Raw genomic sequence first — 21,745 nt, 5'->3', positions numbered from 1 at the left:
ATCTGTGTCATATATTTTCTTGCTTTATAAAATGTAAACAAAATTAGGTATATCAGGTTATCTGATCTATAACATTTTTAAAAAGAGATAATATGATGATAACAGATTAAATAAAAAAGTTAACCAGTTTATTTTATTGATATGTAAAGTGATTCAGCAAGTCAAGTGCAAAATTGTCTAAAGGACTGAAAATTTAGGGAAGTAAAAATAAAAACAGTCAATATAACACTTATACTTTAGTGGGTAATAGAGATTTTTATGATGTTTCACTTTTTACAGAAAAATTCATCTTCTGTAGAAAATAAGTTGAAATCTCACATAATGTATTTCTATATCAAAAATGGCTGCATCATCATACATCAATTTATTTATTTTTAGAAAATTTAAGAGTAAATTTATATTTTAACTCAGTATGAGCTGCACAACATTGTCACATAGTCAAACAAGCAAGTGCGCTTGCAGAGTTTACCGTAAAGTGGTATGCATACCTCCAAATTAGTAAGATAAATCTTTAAAAAATTATACTGAAGAAAAAATATTTTTATATTAATGATATTGACTATGACATGTTTACTTATTCACAATTTTAGTTAAAATCATCTTTTTTATGCAAAATATGACTAAATTTCTACTTTTATCATCAAAATTCTACCAAGTATTAATTAGAAAGAGAAATTTGTGTACAATTTGGTCACAATTATAAGGTAATTTCATTGGAGAGAAGTAAAAAGTACTTCAAGTTCCTTTAGGCTGCTTTAAATCACTGAATTTATATGTTAGACTTCAGTTTCATTGGCATTAATATTAGACGATTTTAAAGTTTTCTGAAAAATAAACACATAAGGCCATCTCTGGCCTGGTGGTTCAGGTTGTTGACTTTAAACCACTTATCCCTTACCACTGTGGGTTCGAACCCCAACTGGAACTTTGGATTCTTTCATGTAAGGTCTTCAAGTCCAGCTAGCTTATGAAACATCGTTGCTTCTTACTCAGGTGCCTGTTTGTGTCTGAAATAATGCAAGGAAGGGCATCTGAGGCCATTCTCTACCAGTTAATTTGGAAAGTCACCGTTATAATGACCTTAACTGTGTTGGTGTGACGTAAAACCCAACCAAAAGAAATTAACACAAATTTTAAAGTTTAATGCTTCAGTATATTTCTATGGTTATTTGAAATTACCATGAAAAAAGAATCCTTTATTAGCATGTTAAAGATATCAATTCTTGACAGTTTGTGGTTAAGATATGAAATTTCTGTACGTATTTTTTGCTGTTTCTTATTCTTTACTTTAAGGACTTTTATAAATATAAGTTCAACATGAAAATCACCTGCATTTTACTGTATGTTACATCCTGAATTACGAATAGCATTAATTGTAGAGGTAAAGAATGTAGAAGATTCCATTTTAACTTGGTGGTTTTAATTTTATTATGTTTATGGTAATGATAAATTTGAAAGATTTCATATTACATCATATATTATACTGACGAAGAGAATTTATAATTTAATATTTTGATATTACTATTTTGAACACGTTTAGTATACAGGAATACTCTTGCATCATTTTATATGTGTGTGACAGATAATAAACTTATATACATTATTTACTCTTTCTTCCCATGAAAACACCTGGAAGTATTTGTGAAATAAGTTTTGCTTTCATGACATTTGATCATATCATATTTAAAATCATGAAAACTGTTTTAAATTTGAAACTACTACTTAAGACTACCTTTTTTTCATATTTTCTTTTACCGTATGTGATACTAAGTACTTCTGTACTGTACATACTGTATTAGCTATGTGGAAATATTTGTAAACTTCGGGAATTGACAATTAATTTCTTCTAGCATATATATCAACCAACCTGTCATCAATTTCTACCCTGGCATGATTTGTTAATACTTCCTTACGCAAATTGTTCAGAGTTTTAAATCAGCTAACTTTTTGACACAGGGAAATATAGAACAACTGAAGACCAATCTGCCAGTTTAGGCACAAATATTAGCTTAAACCCTATCAAGCTTTCTTTATCCATTATGGACCTTAGAAATGTTAATAGTGATGCCCTTCAAGGGTTAATTTTGGAGCATGAAATGGTGATACTTTACCTCCATGCAATTTCCACAGAGTATTAGCCAAACAACATTTTGAATTTTTGAAAAAGTCAATGATCAAAGATAATATATATTTATAGGTTGTGCTGGATATGCACAATTACATTGTGTATTTAGATTTGACAGTGATCTCTGTGGGGATGAAGTACCCACATGGAGTTCTTTGATAAATTTGTCCTGCATGGAATTTGGGACAGTCCATTTGCAAGTGGTTTGTTTAAGAATGCCAATTTCGAGAACTAAATACAAAAATTGATCTATAAATAGTATACTGACTCTTTATTGCTGGCAAAGGCTTTTGGTTCCAGCTGACTAAGAATTAATTACTAAGTAGTCATCAGTTAGGGTAATGCAAGCTTAGATGAGACTTGAGGGCATTCAGGGCTGAGTGGTTAGGTCCTAGACTTCAAACCACTTGCCACTCATCGCTGTGGGTTCAAATCCTGCAAAGGACTTTGGATTTTTATCCTGCTACTGTCTATATTATCAGCTGGATAAAGCCTTGCCGTATAAACTTACCTATCTCCAGTCATTATGTCATATTATGATGTCACATGGTTAGCAGCAAAACAAAACTACATAATTATAGAAGCTGTTTTATCAGGGAAAAGTAGGAGTGTAACCATTTAAATAATCTAAACACATGATCAAAAGCAGGATAAATCAAATACATTGTTGATGTAGGGATGGAGAAGGCTAAAGCTTGCCAAGATACACTTTCTCGCTCACCGGATATACCCTCTCCATCCCGACATCAATGGTGTATTCTCTATTTGCATGAGAGGACACTATCTGGCTTACTTAAAGAACCTTGGTGGTTCCACTCAGGTGCCTATTCACACTTGAAATAATGCACGAAAGGGCACCTGAGATATTCCTCAACTTAAGTAAAAGCTTAAAAGTTACCAATGACCACTTCTGTGCTGGAATGACGAAAAGAAAACCCCCACCCAACCAAAAATGAAAAAAAAACAACAAGACATGGCTTCATACGTCATGTAAAATGTTGGCATAGAAAGGTCGTTATCATTTGTTACAGGTGACAAAGTCTTAAGTTATAATAGTATCACTATTCTCGATCACAATGAAATTTATCATGTAAAAAACTATCCAAAATTGTATTACCGAAATATTTTTTGATATTAATTTATATATTTATACATGTATGTTTATATTTTTATTTCAGGTCGGAGGAAGTATGATGAGCTATTTGAGAGGCATAAAGGGCTGGAAAATGAGGTACTTTACTCAAAATGATACATATAATTTACTAGCTTCCATATTTTTAAATCTTAACACTGGCAAACAAATGGTAATAAAATTGTCAGTCTGATGGCAGATAAAAATTTGAAGAGGCTCAAATTTTTTTATACTTTTACAATTATCAGGTGAAAAGTGTCAGTAATGGGTCTGCTTTGATAAATATATTACCAATATACAGTTTGAATATTTCAAGTGTTTAATTCAACATAAATTTGGTGTACTTGAAAAGAAACCCTTATTTTTTTATTATTTTTTTTTTTAAATTTTTGTTTAATTATATTTTTATAATGTTTAACTTAATGGTAAGGATATCGCATAGTGTGTTCAAATGTTTGATTTTCAGGATTTAGGACAGAGCACAGTGCTATTGTACCTAAACAGAAGATCTCTATCTTTTGCTATACATCACCCTTGAAAGCTTTTACTTTGATTCCTTCAGAGTTTCACATAATTAGCTGACTGCTTAAATATATAAATATAATCAATTATGAAGGTAGAATCAGTTAAAAAGAACCCATTAAGAAAGTACAATAGATTAAGAAGGTAGAATCATTAAAAGAAGGTAGAATCAATTAAGAAGAATAAATTATGAAAGTCGAATCAATTAAAAGAAGGTATAATCAATTAAGAAGACTAAATTAAGAAAATAGAATCAATTAAAAGAAGGTGGAATCAATTAAGAAGTATCACTTAAGAAGGTAGAATCAATTAAGAAGTATCACTTAAGAAGGTAGAATCAATTAAGAAGTTTCACTAAAGAAGGTATAATCAATTAAGAAGTTTCACTAAAGAAGGTAGAATCAATTAAGAAGTTTCACTAAAGAAGGTAGAATCAATTAAGAAGAATCAATGAATAATGTAGACTCAATTTAAAGAAGGTAGAATCAATTAAGAAGGATCATTTAAAATTGAATCAATTAAAAAGGTAGAATCCATTTTGAAGGGATAAATATAATATATAAGTAAGCATAAATTCCTGTACTAAATTAATTAACCTCAGAAATACCTGACCTTGAACCTTAAAGCAAATATGATAAATGAACAAATGTGTCTTCACTACAGCACCATATAAACATGACATAGTGTACATGTACATCATGTATGTTATGCTATTATGTGATTAAAACAATACATAACAATGTAAAAATCTATGTACAGTGATTTATCAAATTATGTCAAATGTCATTTTTACCTCCAGAAAGAAGAGTTACGAAATAAGTTACACAACCAGAAAGATCAATTGGAGGAAGTGAATAAATGTAAGTATTGAACATATTATAAATTAAAATTATATTAAAGCAGCATGCCTCCAGTTTCATGCTAATTTTCGTGAAAATTTTGAGAGTTTTATTTAATTAAAAGTTAAATGAGCCGCATCACAACAAAACCAACATAATGGGTTTGCAACCAGTATGGATCTGGACCAGCCTGCTCATCCGCGCAGTCTGATCAGGATCCATGCTGTTCACTATCAGTTTCTCTACTTGTAATAGGGTTGGTAAGCGAACAGCATAGATCCTGATCAGACTGCATGGATGCGCAGGCTGGTCTGGATCCATGCTGGTTACAAACCCATTATGTTGGTTTTGTAGTGACGCGGCTCAAATATTGTGAATGGGAACAAAGAAAGCAATTTACTGTGAAATTTTTAAGTCAAATTTTGAATATTTAGAAATTTGAAAATAATTATGATGTGGTTAAATAATGACTGTTTTTATATTACAGTGATTGAGCCTGCAATAGAGGAGTATACTAAACTACAGAACAAATATGAAATAGAGAAAGGCTGTAGGCATGAAGCCGAAACTTACGCATCTCAGGTAAAATTCTCATGTAGAACTAGGTTTGTGTGTGTGTTTTTTAGTTTGTTTTATGCTCAGTGCCTTTGTTTATGCTTGGTGCCATTTGTTTATGTTTGGTGCCATTTGTTTATGCTTGGTGCCATTTGTTTATGTTCAGTGCCATTTATTTATGTTCAGTGCCATTTGTTTATGCTTGGTGCCATTTGTTTATGTTTGGTGCCATTTGTTTATGCTCAGTGCCATTTGTTTATGCTCGGTGCCATTTGTTTATGTTTGGTGTCATTTGTTAATGCTCCATGCCATTTGTTTGTTTGGTGCCATTTGTTTATGGTTGGTGCCATTTGTTAATGCTCTATGCCATTTGTTTATGGTTGGTGCCATTTGTTAATGCTTGGTGTCATTTGTTTATGCTTGGTGCCATTTGTTTATGTTTGGTGCCATTTGTTTATGTTCAGTGCATTTTGCTTATGTTCAGTGCCTTTGTTATCCCCCCGCTGAAAAATTTCGGCGGAGGATATAGAAATAGTCTCCGTCCGTCCGACCTTCCGTCCGTCCGTCCTTCCGTCCGACATTTTTGTCCGGAGCATATCTCTAAAAGTATTTGAGTTATCAACTTGAAACTTCATATGTTGATAGACCTCATTGAGGAGGAGTGCAGTGCACAAGAATGATAACTCTACCTTGCATGATTTTTGAGTTATTGCCCTTTGTTATTTTTCAAAATTGATTTTTGTCCAGAGCATAACTCCAAAAGCCTATGAGATATTAACATGAAACTTCACAGGTGCATAGATCTCACTCAGGAGGTGTGCATTGCACAAGAATGATAACTCTACCTTTCATAATTTTTGAGTTATTGCCCTTTGTTATTTTTCATACCTAATTTTTCACCTGAGTGGAGCATAACTCAAAAAGTGTTTGAGATATCAACATGAAATGTCATAGGTGGATAGATCTTATTGAGGAGGAATGTTGTGCGCAAGAATGATAACTCTTCCCTATACAATTTTTGAGTTAATGCCCTTTTTTTTTTTCATGCTATTTTGTCCAGAGCTTATCTCAAAAAGTATTTGAGGTATCAACTTTAAACTTCAAAGGTGGATGGATCTCATTGAGGAGAAGTGCAGTGCTTAAGAATGATAACTCTACTCTGCATTATTTTTGAGTTTATTGGCCCTTTGTTATTTTTTTCAAAATTAATTTTTGTCCAGAGCATAACTCAAAAAGCCTTTGAGATATCAAAAATGAAACTTTATAGGTGCATAGATCTCTGACTCAGGAGGTGTTGCACTGCACAAGAATGATAACTCTACCTTTTATAATTTTTGAGTTATTGCCCTTTGTTCTTTTTCATACTTTAATTTTTTTCTCAAAAAGTATTTGAGGTATCAACTTGAAAACTTCATAGGTGGATAGATTTTACTGAGGAGGGATGCAGCACACAATAATGATAACCTACCCTGCATTATTTTTCAGTAATTGCCCTTTGTTATTTTCAGCCATCAGTATTCACATAGGTTTCAAATCTGTAATCACTATAGCCATCAGTTTTCATTACCAAAAGACCTCTTAAAATAGAATTATTCCGCTCTACTACATATATTTTCTTCCACATTCGGCGGGGGATGGCCATGTTGACATGGCTCTTGTTTATGCTTGGTGCCATTTGTTAATGCTCGGTGCCATTTGTTTATGTTTGGTGCCATTTGTTAATGCTTGGTGCCATTTGTTAATGCTTGGTGCCATTTGTTTATGTTTGGTGCCATTTGTTTATGTTCAGTGCCTTTGTTTATGTTCAGTGCCTTTGTTTATGCTTGGTGTCATTTGTTTATGCTTGGTGCTATTTGTTTATGTTTGGTGTCATTTGTTTATGCTCTGTGCCATTTGTTTATGTTTGGTGCCATTTTTTAATGCTTGGTGTCATTTGTTTATGCTTGGTGCCATTTGTTTATGTTTGGTGCCATTTGTTTATGTTCAGTGCCTTTGTTTGTGATTAGTGCCTTTGTTTATGCTTGGTGTCATTTGTTAATGCTCGGTGCCATTTGTTTATGTTTGGTGTCATTTGTTAATGCTCCGTGCCATTTGTTTATGCTTGGTGCCATTTGTTAATGCTTGGTGCCATTTGTTTATGCTTGGTGCCATTTGTTTATGCTCGGTGCCATTTGTTTATGTTCAGTGCCATTTGTTTATGTTTAGTGCCATTTTTTTATGTTCAGTGCCATTTGTTTATGGTTGGTGTCATTTGTTTATGCTTGATGCTATTTGTTTATGCTTGGTGCCATTTGTTAATGCTTGGTGCCATTTGTTTATGTTTGGTGCCATTTGTTTATGGTTGGTGTCATTTGTTAATGCTCTATGCCATTTGTTTATGCTCTATGCCATTTGTTTATGGTTGGTGCCATTTGTTAATGCTCGGTGCCATTTGTTTATGTTTGGTGTCATTTGTTTATGGTTGGTGCCATTTGTTAATGCTCTATGCCATTTGTTAATGCTCTATGCCATTTGTTTATGGTTGGTGTCATTTGTTAATGCTTGGTGCCATTTGTTTATGTTTGGTGTCATTTGTTTATGGTTGGTGCCATTTGTTAATGCTCGGTGCCATTTGTTTATGTTTGGTGTCATTTGTTTATGGTTGGTGCCATTTGTTAATGCTCTATGCCATTTGTTAATGCTTGGTGTCATTTGTTAATGTTCTATGCCATTTGTTTATGCTCTATGCCATTTGTTTATGGTTGGTGCCATTTGTTAATGCTCTATGCCATTTTTTTAATGCTCTATGCCATTTTTTTTTAATGCTCTATGCCATTTGTTTATGGTTGGTGCCATTTGTTAATGCTTGGTGCCATTTGTTTATGCTTGGTGCCATTTGTTTATGCTCGGTGCCATTTGTTAATGCTCGGTGCCATTTGTTTATGTTCAGTGCCATTTGTTTATGTTCAGTGCCATTTTTTTATGTTCAGTGCCATTTGTTTATGGTTGGTGTCATTTGTTAATGCTCTGTGCCATTTGTTTATGCTCGGTGCCAGATTTAGCAAGATGAAGGAGGCTTACGGCATCCTAATGCTGGTCTACATCAGTTGCCTCATAGGGGACCTCTTTGTCTATCAGCAATGCCTGATCTACATAAAATGGTGGAAGGATCCAAGATGTGTTTCTTTCAAAACTGCTCTTTTGTATGGCCACTTTTTGAAGTTAGACATGACAGGTCAACCTAAGTGCCAGGTACTTAGGATAACTTGACCATGATCTGCCTCTGGAAGGATTTAGAGAAAAGAACTAGATTTTTTGTATTGCTTTCTTATTTAGTGTCAAGTTTTACCAGTTTGACTGTTTATTGGATGACCCTCCTACACATTCTTTCAATTTTATCTGTTTTGGTGGTTTAGTTTGAAAGTTTCCTGTTTTCTCATGTAGAATAATCTTTGCAGGTCCGGTAGCAAACACTAAGCATACATAAATATGGTCATACATCATACCAGTGTCTGTTCATTATCGTTAAACGTTGGTGGTTCGAATCAGGTTACCCATTCCTACCGGATATAATGCATAGAAGGGAAACTGAAAAGTCTTCATATGACTTATACTGTATTGATGCAGCATAAAACCCAACCAGATAACATATAAAATCTCAGATAATATTGAAATAAAACATAGACAGTATACTCCAAAATACGCTGATGACCTAAACAGTTTGTGGTTTTACAAAGATTTCCATGTTTAATCACTTGCTCTGACAATTTTGTGTCCTGCTTTAAAGTTGAAACTGTCTACATTAATGGTTTTGTGATCAAATTACTAGAACTCTACATGAGTGTTTAGTTACAATGCTGTTAATAGAATCATCAAAAGCAGATATGAGCCGCGCCTTGGCAAAACCAACATAGTGCATTTGCAACCAGAATGGATCTAGACCAGCCTGCTCATCCACTCAGTCTGATCAGGATCCATGCTGTTTCTCTACTTGTTATATAAGCGAACATCATGGATCTTGATCAGACTTCGCAGATGCGCAGGCTGGTCTGGATCCATGCTGGTCGCAAACGCATTATGTTGGGTTTGTCATGGCGCGGCTCATATATAATGCAAATATAAAAAAAGAAATGGGCTGTTATTATATTGTAAAGACAAATGGTTATAATTATGATAAAATACACAGGTTGCTAATTTTATGAATGTTATTTATTAAAATTACATCAAGTCAAAACAATAAACATTAGAAATTACATTTATTTTCAAAGTATTTGTTTAAAACAAAACTTCAATTACAAATTACATTCAATTACTTTTGAAAATTTGTAATTGATTATATTTAATTACATTTACATTTTTATTTACCCTGATTGAAATGTAATTGTCATTCATTTTAAGAGACAGTGATAGTAAAATTAATGTTACAATTCACTATTTTATATACATTTAATATACATGTAAATGATTTTATACTGAAGATTTAAAAGAACAATATACATGTAGTCAATTACAATTAAATACCATTACGCAATTACGATTACTTCATGTCTGGTATGTAGTGTCAACCATAACAGTCTTTTTTTATCACCTGCAAGGGTCAGAAGTTTGAAGAGTCGATGGAATTGAGCAATATATTTAATGAAGTTCTTTTGGGAAACTCTAAAAAACCAAAATTAGAATTACATTATATTTATCTTCAGTGTCTTTCAATGTGAAATGAGGGAAGTTATTATATATTTGAGAACAATTACATTTTAAATAATTTTAAGTTGACCATATTGAACAATACTTAACTTATGAAACAAAGTTTACCTAAATTCTTCAGTCATAAGTAATGTATGCTGTACATGGAATAGAGTACTTGTGAATCATCATATATGACAAATAAAATGTAAAGTTGATTTTTCCAGAAAGAAATTGTAAAAGGAAAAAATATATATAACAGATAAGAGTAATTTAATTCATACTATGCTAAATACCTTCCATTTAAATTTGCACCAGTTCAAAGTACCTGGTCCCAAGGGTCGAGCAGCCCTACACCTTACTGCTGGAGAACAGTGTGAACTTTAACTTTTAGCTTTTCATCCCACTGTAAAAGTCCTGTTCTGTAAGTTAGGTGGTAAAATCCCTGCTCCATGCCCTATACAAGTTTTACATTCTTCCTGCTTTCTTTGGCACTGCATTCACCATTAGGCACTGCATTAATAGAGTAAATACTAGGGTCATTTCCCCTGATATCCCCCATACTGCTTCAGGGGCATGTTGAGGGGCATGGGAGGCTGCTACTGCAGTTGACTGATGCATTATTGTATGGCATTGTACAAATTAAGTGATATTTCAAAATTTTAAATATATTGTTTTGCAGATATAATGACATATGTCATTCATGTCTGATGTATTTTTCTTCTATGATAAATATAAAATATAGATTGTGAGGCAGAACAAGAAGTTAAAGAGACAGAGTATGGACCTGATAGCTGTGATGAACAAAAGTAATACACCATTACATTTGATGGATATCAATCTAGATGAAGATGATCCCGAGGACAAGAAGTTAGAAAATGGATACCAAGAATCATTAAACCATACGTTAAGAGGTAATTAAATTTGTAAAATATTTTTATGTTTCCATATCAACATGTATAATCTGTCCTCCTTAGCTCAAATTCAGATATAAGGAATTTGATTGGTCAGAAACTGCCAAAAAATGTTCACTGACCAATGAAAATCCTGAAATTTTAGACAACTCTGAAATAACCTCAAGGCCTGGTATACTTTTATAAACTTACATGTGGATAATAAATTGCCAGTTTCTTTTATATGAACATACATTTTCTGTTCTCACCTCACAGTCCAAGTCTCCATGAAATTAGTTTTGTTTGAGAACTTCTTTGACCCTGTGTCACATGATATTCATTCAGGATATATTTACTATAAGCTGGTTTAGTTGTCTCCCTTTCCTTTTGTTACCCCTTTTGTATCAAATCGAAATTTTATCATTAAATTGAGACGGATTCATGTATTGAAGTCTCGATGTGCTGAAGTTTTGACGCAAGTCTCTTCAAATTTGAAGAATTACTGAAGCTCTACTGTCGATTAAATTATGCTTATCATGTACATAAGTTATGATGATATGATAGATGCAATTTTATAACCATACCAGCTCTCTTCTATCCTGTCATGATGCTTCTAAAATATGAGAGAGAACTCTTTTATATTTTACAAATCATATGTAGGCATCAAATACAAAAAAATTCAGTATGGTATAGTCAGACCTGTTTTTAAGACCACCTCTAAGTAAAGGTTGAAAAAATAGATTAAGTTCTAATTTAAACTACTACTACTGGTATTTTAATTACCCAAACTATCACTTTTGAGTATTTTACTATGAATGTTTAGAGATTATCTGCCACATTGTATTTAGCTCGACTTTTTGGAAGTCAGTTTTACACTTTCGTTAAGTTTTTGCGTGCAAATTGGTATAAAGGAATGGGTTAAAGCTTCACACACTTATTTGAGAGCATAATGGGTGGTCATTCTCCAAGGCCTTAACTCTAACATGGATTTTGTCAGAATTATGACCTTTTTTAACTTTAACTTTTTAAATTCTACATTATTCAGGCTCTTGTTTTTACTATCAAGCACTGAGAATGGAGGAGTATGCTGTCCTATGGATTGCTCTTGTGATTAAAATAACTATTTATAAGTATAATTCAGCTATCCTGCTTATTTGTGAATCAGCATTTCATCACCTTAGTGCAGTAATTGAATAAGTCCTTCTAAATTTAATAAGCGTTAAATAGTTATTGCTCTAAGGTGATTATTTGCAAATTTTCAAGTTTAACATGTCATTGCTGTTTTTCAGAGTTAAAGAATGAAGTTGCTAGTCTGAAAGCTAGTCTGCAAAAAACACAAGATGAACTTTATGTTGAGAAGGACAACTATAAATGGGCATCCGCCATGGTAAGGCATATTTTGGTTTTATATTAAAGAGATTCCACTGAAGTTTTTTTCTGAGAATTGTTTTTTCTAGACGTGTATTACATTTGATGTTGGTCTGGACTAATAATGTGTGTGCAAAATTTCAGGTTATTCCCTTACTCTATTTTTCCAGTGTAATAAATTTTATTGTGCAAAATTAATGCTTCTCACTCAAAGTTTAGGCTTTTTAACCTCAATAGAGCTCCTTTAATACATGTATAAATAAATAGTTTTGTTGTTAACCCTTAGAACAATGGAAACTGAATGTTAACCGTCTTTTCTGCCAGTAACGACCAAGGCAAGTTTATAAATCCTGTCTATCTCCATAATATAAGCTGATAACTTTTGAATTTATATCTTGATTTTCCTAAAATTGATGATGAACTGTTCCCAGGCTAGCTTCTCACTACTCTCTGACTATCTCCATAATATTTGCAGATGAATGTTTTGAATTTACATCTTGATTTTTCCAAAATTCCAAAATTGATAATAAAATGGAAAACTGTTCCTGAAATTAAAACTTGCACACTCCATTTAAGAAATGAATGATGTAGTAAAAGGAGAGAGTAAGGGTTATTTGATATGCATCTTTTAAAATTCATAATCTGAACATCTTAATTATGTATCTAAAAATTATTTAGTAAGCTAATAGTTGATCTGTACTTCTCTGATTAATTATTACGTCTGTTCTTGTCTTTAACTTAAATAAGTTCCTAGTATTATAATTAATTGGCTATTTATTTCAGTATAAATCAGTTAAAGCACAGTTACAACAAACAGAAACGTCTCTAAAACAACATAAAGAAGCTATTAAAGAACTCTCTAAAGGTAAACAAGAAAGATATCTTCTGTTACATTGCTAAGTTTTGAGACATTTTCAAAAATAAACTTGTTTTTCAAATTCAAGTCTATTTGAGCCTATCTTAAAGATAAAGCAGCTGTTTCACAGTCTCTTACTTGGAGATTTTAGTGGTGCAGAGTTTACTTTATTGTAAAAAATAGTTTTAATTTAATGCAAAATAAAAACTCTTTATTTTATGCTTTTCAGTGGATTACTGATTTATCCGTGAAAATTATATTTGATAATTTCACAGTGAAAATTATCAAAATATAATTTCTCAATGATGAGACTACTTTTTTAAGATTTTCCCCATGTGGTACCTCAACATTGTCAGGGCTGTTTAGCTGAAATTGATGAAATGAAATTTCAAAAGTAATAAAAAGAAAAAGACTTACTTCAATATCACCAAATATCGTCTCTTAATTTTTGTTTCATTTTTACAGTCTGAAAAATACAATTCCTTCCACATGTAAAACTGCTCTTGATGACATTTTGGCATATTTAAGTATCCTACGAGCAATAACTGCCTAATAACTTGAAAAGCAATGACAGCCATCAGCCTGAAGAATAAGTAAACAACCCAGCGTTCGTAAGGCAGCCTTTCAAAAATTCCATGTTTTCCAATTTCCTAGCCGCTATTTGAATGTTTTGCACATCTGTCAACACTTATTTATTGTCTGTAACAATCCTCAAATAAGTTTTCTTTCTTCTAAAAAGGTGTATGACTAACAAATCCGAATGAATCAAACACAATTATTTTCCTCCCGTGAAATACACAACTTTAAAAATGCGGTCGCTTACATTTCACAGAGTCAGGTCTAATATAAATTTGCCGTAAGTAACAGAAATAAGGATGGATCGTTTGACTTTTTCTCCTACTAGAATTGTTTGTTATTATTATTAAAACAAGCGATCATTCATATTATTTGAATAAAATGAATAATATCATTGCCATTTAATGTTGATTGTCAAACTTATTTTTAGCCAAGACTTCTTGTATTTTATGAGAAATTTTACTAAATGAGGCTACCAGTGGGGAAAACAGATTTTAATGTTAAAGTTAATATTAAGGAAATTTCATTTAAACTTGTTTTTAACTTAAGCATAAAATAAAAAGAAAATTTGCTTGTTTGTTGTGTAAGATGTAATTTTATTTCATCTCGTGAACTTTAAAAACAGTATTCTCACTTGTGGCTATGCCACTCGTAAGAATACTGTTTTTAAAGCTCACTCGATGAAATAAAATTTCATCTTACACACAAACAAACAAATATCATCTATTTATAACACTTTTCTTTAGTCCATTAATATGTTAATTTCTGTTTATCTTGCTATTTTTATTGTTCACTATATCATTTCCTCTTTGTTCAATATGATATTTCTTCATTTTTCAGTATGTTATTTCCTATTTGTTATTATTTGTTATTTCACTATGTTATTATTTGTTATTTCACTATGTTATTATTTGTTATTTCACTATGTTATTATTTGTTCACCATGTTATTATTTGTTATTTCACTATGATCAGTATCAGAAGAAGCTTATGAGGAGTATGAGAATTTGAAGGGAAGATATGAGCTGGAAATCAAGAGAAGAAGTGTGTTTGAAAAGAAAATTGAAGAAGTAAGTGAATGCTTATTGTCATTTTATTCTTTCTCTTGGAGCGTCGGGCCAATTAGTTAAGGGCGTTGACTTCAAATCACTTGCTCCTCACTGCTTTGGGTGGAACTTTGAATATTTACATATTACCAAACCCTTATGATTTTAGTAAACAGTAATGGTTTTAGTGGTTATATTGTATCAATTAATGTATGTTTAAGGTTGCAGTACAGAACAATAAAATGAAGAGACAGAGTGAGGTATTATTGATGAAATTAACACCAGGTGACCAGCTACATAAAGCTTTGATAGAAATTGAAGATCTCACAGAGAAATTGGATGAACAGAGAAAACATTATGATGCCGAGGTAATAGATTTTTATACCAGATTGTTGACATATCTGCTACTGAGGTAATAGTTTTTATACCAGATTGTTGACATAATTGCTAATGAGGTAATAGTTTTATACCAGATTGTTGACATATCCGCTGAGGTTATAGTTTTATACCAGATTGTTGACATATCTGCTACTGAGGTAATAGTTTTTATACCAGATTGTTGACATAATTGCTAAAGAGGTAATGGTTTTTAGCTCGACTTTTCTATGAAAAGGGGAGCTATCCTACTCGCCCCGGCGTCGGCGTCGGCGTCGGCGTCACACCTTGGTTAAGTTTTTCGTACCACCCCACTTTATTTCAGAAGTATTACAAGTATGGCTTTGAAACTTACCATACTTGTTCACCATCATAACCTCCATCTACAGACAAGAGTACATAACTCTGTCAAGGTTTTTGACAGAATTATGGCCCTTTTTTGACTTAGAAAGTGTATTGAGCTTGGTTAAGTTTTTTGTACCACCTCACTTTATTTCAAAACCATTGGAGGTATTGCTTTGAAACTGACCATACTTGTTTACCATCACGACCTTCATCAACAGACAAGAGGACATAACTCTGTCAAGGTTTTTGACAGAATTATGCCCCTTTTTGACTTAGAAAATACATTGAATATGGGTAAAATCCACTTATTGCCTTAACCCTTTGAGATATTGCTTTGAAACTTTTAATGCTATTTCACATCATTACCCCCATCTGTACGCAAGAGAAGGTAACTCTGTCAAGGATTTGTTTTTAAAAATTAAGGCCTTTTATCGACTTAGAATCTTGGTTAAGTTTTTAGTACCAGTCCACTTTTTGATGAACTGTTTGAGATATTAATTTGAAAGTTGGAATACTTGTTTACAATCATGATTCCCAAAACATGTCCAGGAGAAGGTAATTCTGTCAAAGATTTTATTTGAATTATGGCCCTTAACTGTCAATGTTTTGTATTATAGGCAAGCACTAAAAAACTTAAAAAATCTAAAAAAATTCATTCCTATCCACTTGTTCACTTTACCATAAATTATGTCATATAAACATTGCTGTAATATTCAACGAGATGCCCCAATTGGTAAAAATATACTCAATGTCACGATTTCATGAACATTTAGCATGACATTAAATAATGAATTGAACTTCCTTCATGTAATTCAAATATCAGTTTACAACGCATTATCTACATAGTGGACCCACGAAAAGTAACCAGTCACCCACAGCCTGTGTGAAAGAGATCCACTTGTGACCAACTGACAACATCTAAAAAAGCTTGATAAAATTTATCTATTACTTGTATTATAAGGTAACTATAATACTTTCACATACAAAGTCAAATCTATATATTATGCTGATTGTACAAAAATATACTGCTTCCTTGGCATAGATTTCTTGAAAAATTATGTTATTATGTCATTTACCAAGGTGTTCTGAGTGACGTAAAAATACCTTATTCTCTCAAAGTGGGTTTAATACTATTAAATTTATTTAAGGCTCAACTCAGTTTTTTTTTCTTTCTTACCAGCCCTCTTTTGACTTAAACATTTCAAACTTTGCTGCAGTGTTCAAGGGTATCACACAATTCAGTAAAATAATTCTTCACTAAATATCTTAATGCTCATGGCCATTGTTCACTTTAAAAATACAGAGATTCTTGTATTGCCTTTTACTGCAAAAACTTTTTTTATTGGCAAGCAATAAAAAAGTCGAGCGCGCTGTCTTACGGACAGCTCTTGTTATACCAGATTGTTGACATATCTGCTACTGAGGTAATGGTTTTTAAACCAGATTGTTGACATAATTGCTAAAGAGGTAATAGTTTTTAGCTCGACTTTTCTATGAAAAGGGGAGCTATCCTACTCGCCCCGGCGTCGGCGTCGGCGTTGGCGTCACACCTTGGTTAAGTTTTTCGTACCACCCCACTTTATTTCAGAAGTATTACAAGTATGGCTTTGAAACTTACCATACTTGTTCACCATCATAACCTCCATCTACAGACAAGAGTACATAACTCTGTCAAGGTTTTTTGACAGAATTATGGCCCTTTTTTTGACTTAGAAAGTGTATTGAGCTTGGTTAAGTTTTTTGTTACCACCTCACTTTATTTCAAAACCATTGGAGGTATTGCTTTGAAACTGACCATACTTGTTTACCATCACGACCTTCATCAACAGACAAGAGGACATAACTCTGTCAAGGTTTTTTGACAGAATTATGCCCCTTTTTTTGACTTAGAAAATACATTGAATATGGGTAAAATCCACTTATTGCCTTAACCCTTTGAGATATTGCTTTGAAACTTTTAATGCTATTTCACATCATTACCCCCATCTGTACGCAAGAGAAGGTAACTCTGTCAAGGATTTGTTTTAAAAATTAAGGCCTTTTTATCGACTTAGAATCTTGGTTAAGTTTTTAGTACCAGTCCACTTTTTGACTGAACTGTTTGAGATATTAATTTGAAAGTTGGAATACTTGTTTACAATCATGATTCCCAAATTTATTTAAGGCTCAACTCAGTTTTTTTTTTCTTTCTTACCAGCCCTTTTTTTTGACTTAAACATTTCAAACTTTGCTGCAGTGTTCAAGGGTATCACACAATTCAGTAAAATAATTCTTCACTAAATATCTTAATGCTCATGGCCATTGTTCACTTTAAAAATACAGAGATTCTTGTATTGCCTTTTACTGCAAAAACTTTTTTTATTGGCAAGCAATAAAAAAGTCGAGCGCGCTGTCTTACGGACAGCTCTTGTTATACTAGATTGTTGACATATCTGCTACTGAGGTAATAGTTTTTATACCAGATTGTTGACATAATTGCTACAGAGGTAAAAGTTTTTATACCAGATTGTTGACATATCTGCTGAGGTTATAGTTTTATACCAGATTGTTGACATATCTGCTACTGAGGTAATAGTTTTTGTACCAGATTGTTGACATAATTGCTACTGAGGTAATGGTTTTTATAACAGATTGTTGACATAATTGCTACTGAGGTAATGGTTTTTATACCAGATTGTTGACATTTCTGCTGAGGCAATGGTTTTTATACCAGATTGTTGACATTTCTGCTGAGGCAATGGTTTTTATACCAGATTTTTGACATATCTGCTAAGGTAATGGTTTTTATACCAGATTGTTGACATATCTGCTGAGGTAATATCTTTTATACCAGATAGTTGACATATTTGCTGAGGTAATATCTTTTATATCAGATTGTTGACATTTCTGCTGAGGCAATGGTTTTTATACCAGATTGTTGACATATCTGCTGAGGTAATAGTTTTTATACCAGATTGTTGACATATCTGCTGAGGTAATAGTTTTTTATACAAGAATGTTGAAATATCTGCTGAGGTTTTAGCTTTATACCAGATTGTTGACATATCTGCTGAGGTAATAGTTTTGACATATCTGCTGAGGTAATAGTTTTTATACCAGATTGTTGAAATTTCTGCTGAGGTAATATCTTTTATACCAGATGGTTGAAATATATGCTGAGGTTATAGCTTTATACCAGATTGTTGACATATCTGCTGCTGAGGTAATAGTTTTAGACCAGATTGTTAACATGTCTGCTGAGGTAATAGTTTGACATATCTGCTGAGGTAATAGCTTTTATACCAGATGGCTGTCATAAAATGAGGTAATAGTTTTTATACCAGATTGTAGATATATCTGCTGAGGTAGAAGTTTTGATTCCAGATTATTGACATATCTGCTAAGAAAATAGTTCAAAATTCTATAATTGTAGCATTGATAAATAATTAAATTTTCAGATACTTGCATTATCTATGTACATTGTCATTTCTATGATATTGTTTTTTTTTTTGGACTTTTTTGGGACATTTTTCCCTGTTTCAGTCTAAAAATTTGAAATCCCAAAATATGGGGGAAAAAATTTTTTAGACAATAAAGATATTCGAGAGTCTATGGAGAGTGAAAGGCTGTCTCTAGAAACAGAAAAAGACGACTTGATAAAACGTGTGAAAGATTACGAAGATAAATATGCAAAGTTAGAAGAGCAATGTAAGTTAAATAGCTTTTAGATTTCTATAAAAACTGTTAGATTTCTATAAAAACTGTTAGATTTCTTAACTGTTAGTTTTCTTTAATAACTGTTATTGCTTTGGTTTTAAATTTCAGAAATACAGTATGTTTACTGTAAATCAGATTCACAAATTTTGAGAATGTTACTGTTGTGATGAATCTTTTGGATTTGTTTTCTTTACAATTCTTTGGTTTTGTTTCTTTAGAAGTCTTTGGATTTTATCTTATAAATCTTTTAATTTATTTCTTTAAAAGAAAAATATTTGGATTTTTTTCTGGGTTTAATTATTAAAGTCATGCAGACTCGTGTCATATCACAACTAGAATCAATTTGCTAGGTTTGACAATGTTTAAGGCACAAGCAGACATCTGCTAGAAAAACTGTGTGACATAAATAAATTTTTGCTATATTTGTTTTGTTTGTTTTTTTTCCATTTTTCTCCTTTATTTGTTTACAAAGTGTGATATATTTTTTTTCTAGATGATGTGCTACTGAAGGAATATGAAGATTCAAAAAGACCGCCACCACCTCCACCACCCCCGCCACCACCCCCGATTACTGCCACTAAAGGGTATAGTGTTCTATAGTACTATCAATATCTTAGTTGCTAACTGGGAACCCATCATGTTTGGTAAAGGTTAAGGCAATGTATAGATATATTCCAGTGTGGAAATGATCATTGCATTCACCTTAGTGCAGTAACAGGATAAGTCCTTCTGAATTTAATAGGAGTTAAACAGTTATTGCACTAAGGTGATCATTGGTTCGTTTTGGTATATAGCAGCAAAATACAGCACTTTGATTTAAGTCAGTATGCATCCTGTTTCATGTTTATGAATATTATATTTAAAATAATGAGTAAAATAATGATAAGACTTTAAAAGATAAAATATGATAATATTAATATGTTGTCAAGTGAACAGATAAAGTGATTTAACACTTACCATGCTAAATAACAAAACTGGACTATTCCATTTACAAACTGGACAAAACCATTTATCATTTTTAGGGAGGATTTTAAAAATACAATGTATGTTCTGATGAAAACTTGAAGCAATCATTGCAGATAATTATTAGACAGCAAGGGTTGGCGAAAATCGTTGTCTGAAGGCTGCTGAGGGTTAAAGAAGTCTTATACAATTGTTACATGATAAAATTACATGAAGTGTGCCATAACAGTTTGTATAAAAGCATTTAAATTCTGATTGTTTGATTAAGGTAAAAAATTATTATTTTCAGAAACCATTGATCATTTTTCTATTTACTGTTTCAGATTTTTATCAAAAATTATAAGAAAAAAGAAACCGGATAAAGATAGATGTAAGTATTAAAGTGATAATGAATCAGATGAATTCTGAAGACAAGATCTATCCCTTTATAGAGTTATAATTTTCTTTCAAGTATAGTTTGAACCTACATGTATTTAGTTTATACCAATTTATTTTACCTCAATTGTGTTTGAAGCTGTAAGGTTATTAAAACACTTTTGGATCTGTTCCTTGAACCTACCAGTAATATGCACTGAGTTTTATTGCTCAAAGAAACAACGGCTTGTTCCTGTCGTTGTTTGAATCCATGTGGCCAGCATTCTTTAGATTACTAGCCCAATTTGTAGAGAAACTAATGGAAACAGCATGGATCATGATCAGACTGTGCAGATGCTCTGGTTGGTCTGGATCCATGCTGGTCGCAAACACACTATGTTGGTTTTGTTGTTACATGGCTCATTTTTTGTTACAGTAAAGTTAGCAGGGGCTAATGTGAACACTGACTTTAATAAAGCCTTAGATGAGATGATGGAGAATATCAAGAGAGGAAAAACATTGAAACGTGCACTGAAACCAATTAAAAGGGTAGGTAACTCATATTTCTATGAACAGATAACTCAGTGTCTGAAAATCAAACAAGGGGCAATAACTCTTAACTGGCACATACATTACAGTATAGATGTGCATACTTATAAATACTCAAAAACAACAAAAATGTGATTTAAACTAAGTTAACTGTATGTTTGTAAAATTAAAAAATTCATTTCATCCTCAATTTTACATTTTGTGTATCAAATGAACTTACACTTTTATACTCATTGAAATCATACATTATATCTTTGTGGGAACACAATTTTTATAGATTTGTGCTTTATTTCTTTCTTTTTGTTTGTTTATGTTTCAAGAGGACAGGTGTACTTAAAGTCACCTTGTAAACGGATAAAAAAGAAACATTTTTGTGTTATTAAATAAATTTTTATTTTAAATCTGATTTCTTTTAAATCATTAGATGTAATTACATTTATATGCATTGAAATAATTTCATAATGTAACTTAATCTGATGAATTTGAAGTTACTGTAATGTAGGGAAATTTAGTGAAATCTGACATAACAAATTACACATGTTCAAAAATTCTTACACTGGTTTTTAGCTCGACTATTCGAAGAATATGAGAGCTATTGTAGTCGCCCCGGCGTCGGCGTCAGCGTCCGCGTCGGCGTCTGCGTTGGTTAAAGTTTTTTGTTAAGTCAAATATCTCAATTATTGCTTGAGATATTCAATTGAAACTTACAATACTTATTTATAGTAACAAGGTACATCAGATTGACAAGTTGGATAACTCTACCTACAATATTGACAGAATTATGCCCCTTTTTAACTTAGAAATTTTGGTTAAAGTTTTTTGTTAAGTCAAATATCTCAATTATTGCTTGAGATATTCAATTGAAACTTACAATACTTATTTATAGTAAC

General features: G+C 32.2%; 2 protein-coding genes across 7 annotated transcripts in view; both read left to right on the top strand.

Annotated features, from left to right (window-relative positions):
- The window catches only part of LOC132740827 (shootin-1-like), a 28,750-nt gene extending 10,204 nt beyond the window's left edge, over nucleotides 1-18,546 (top strand). The window contains exons 3-12 of the mRNA XM_060728843.1: nucleotides 3,304-3,356; nucleotides 4,579-4,639; nucleotides 5,106-5,200; nucleotides 10,581-10,749; nucleotides 12,018-12,115; nucleotides 12,880-12,961; nucleotides 14,503-14,597; nucleotides 14,795-14,941; nucleotides 17,799-17,861; nucleotides 18,433-18,546. Of these exons, the coding sequence (XP_060584826.1) occupies nucleotides 3,304-3,356; nucleotides 4,579-4,639; nucleotides 5,106-5,200; nucleotides 10,581-10,749; nucleotides 12,018-12,115; nucleotides 12,880-12,961; nucleotides 14,503-14,597; nucleotides 14,795-14,941; nucleotides 17,799-17,861; nucleotides 18,433-18,546 (977 nt within the window). The remainder of the gene's footprint in view (nucleotides 1-3,303; nucleotides 3,357-4,578; nucleotides 4,640-5,105; nucleotides 5,201-10,580; nucleotides 10,750-12,017; nucleotides 12,116-12,879; nucleotides 12,962-14,502; nucleotides 14,598-14,794; nucleotides 14,942-17,798; nucleotides 17,862-18,432) is intronic.
- Nucleotides 18,547-18,861: 315 nt separating this feature from the next.
- Nucleotides 18,862-21,745, top strand: part of LOC132740821 (shootin-1-like) — a 28,492-nt gene continuing 25,608 nt past the window's right edge. For all 6 annotated transcript variants that reach the window (XR_009627212.1, XM_060728828.1, XM_060728823.1 and 3 more), the window contains exons 1-4: nucleotides 18,862-18,980; nucleotides 19,483-19,573; nucleotides 20,276-20,322; nucleotides 20,743-20,855. Coding sequence is in view for 5 of the 6 variants with exons in the window: in XM_060728828.1 (XP_060584811.1) it covers nucleotides 18,884-18,980; nucleotides 19,483-19,573; nucleotides 20,276-20,322; nucleotides 20,743-20,855 (348 nt within the window). In the remaining variant the exon portion in view is untranslated. The remainder of the gene's footprint in view (nucleotides 18,981-19,482; nucleotides 19,574-20,275; nucleotides 20,323-20,742; nucleotides 20,856-21,745) is intronic.

Source organism: Ruditapes philippinarum, unplaced genomic scaffold (genome assembly GCF_026571515.1).
Source record: "Ruditapes philippinarum isolate M1 unplaced genomic scaffold, ASM2657151v2 ctg230_1_1_1_1, whole genome shotgun sequence".
Taxonomy (NCBI): domain Eukaryota; kingdom Metazoa; phylum Mollusca; class Bivalvia; order Venerida; family Veneridae; genus Ruditapes; species Ruditapes philippinarum.
The sequence above is the reverse complement of the archived record's forward strand: the minus strand, read 5'-3'. Positions and strand labels throughout refer to the sequence as shown.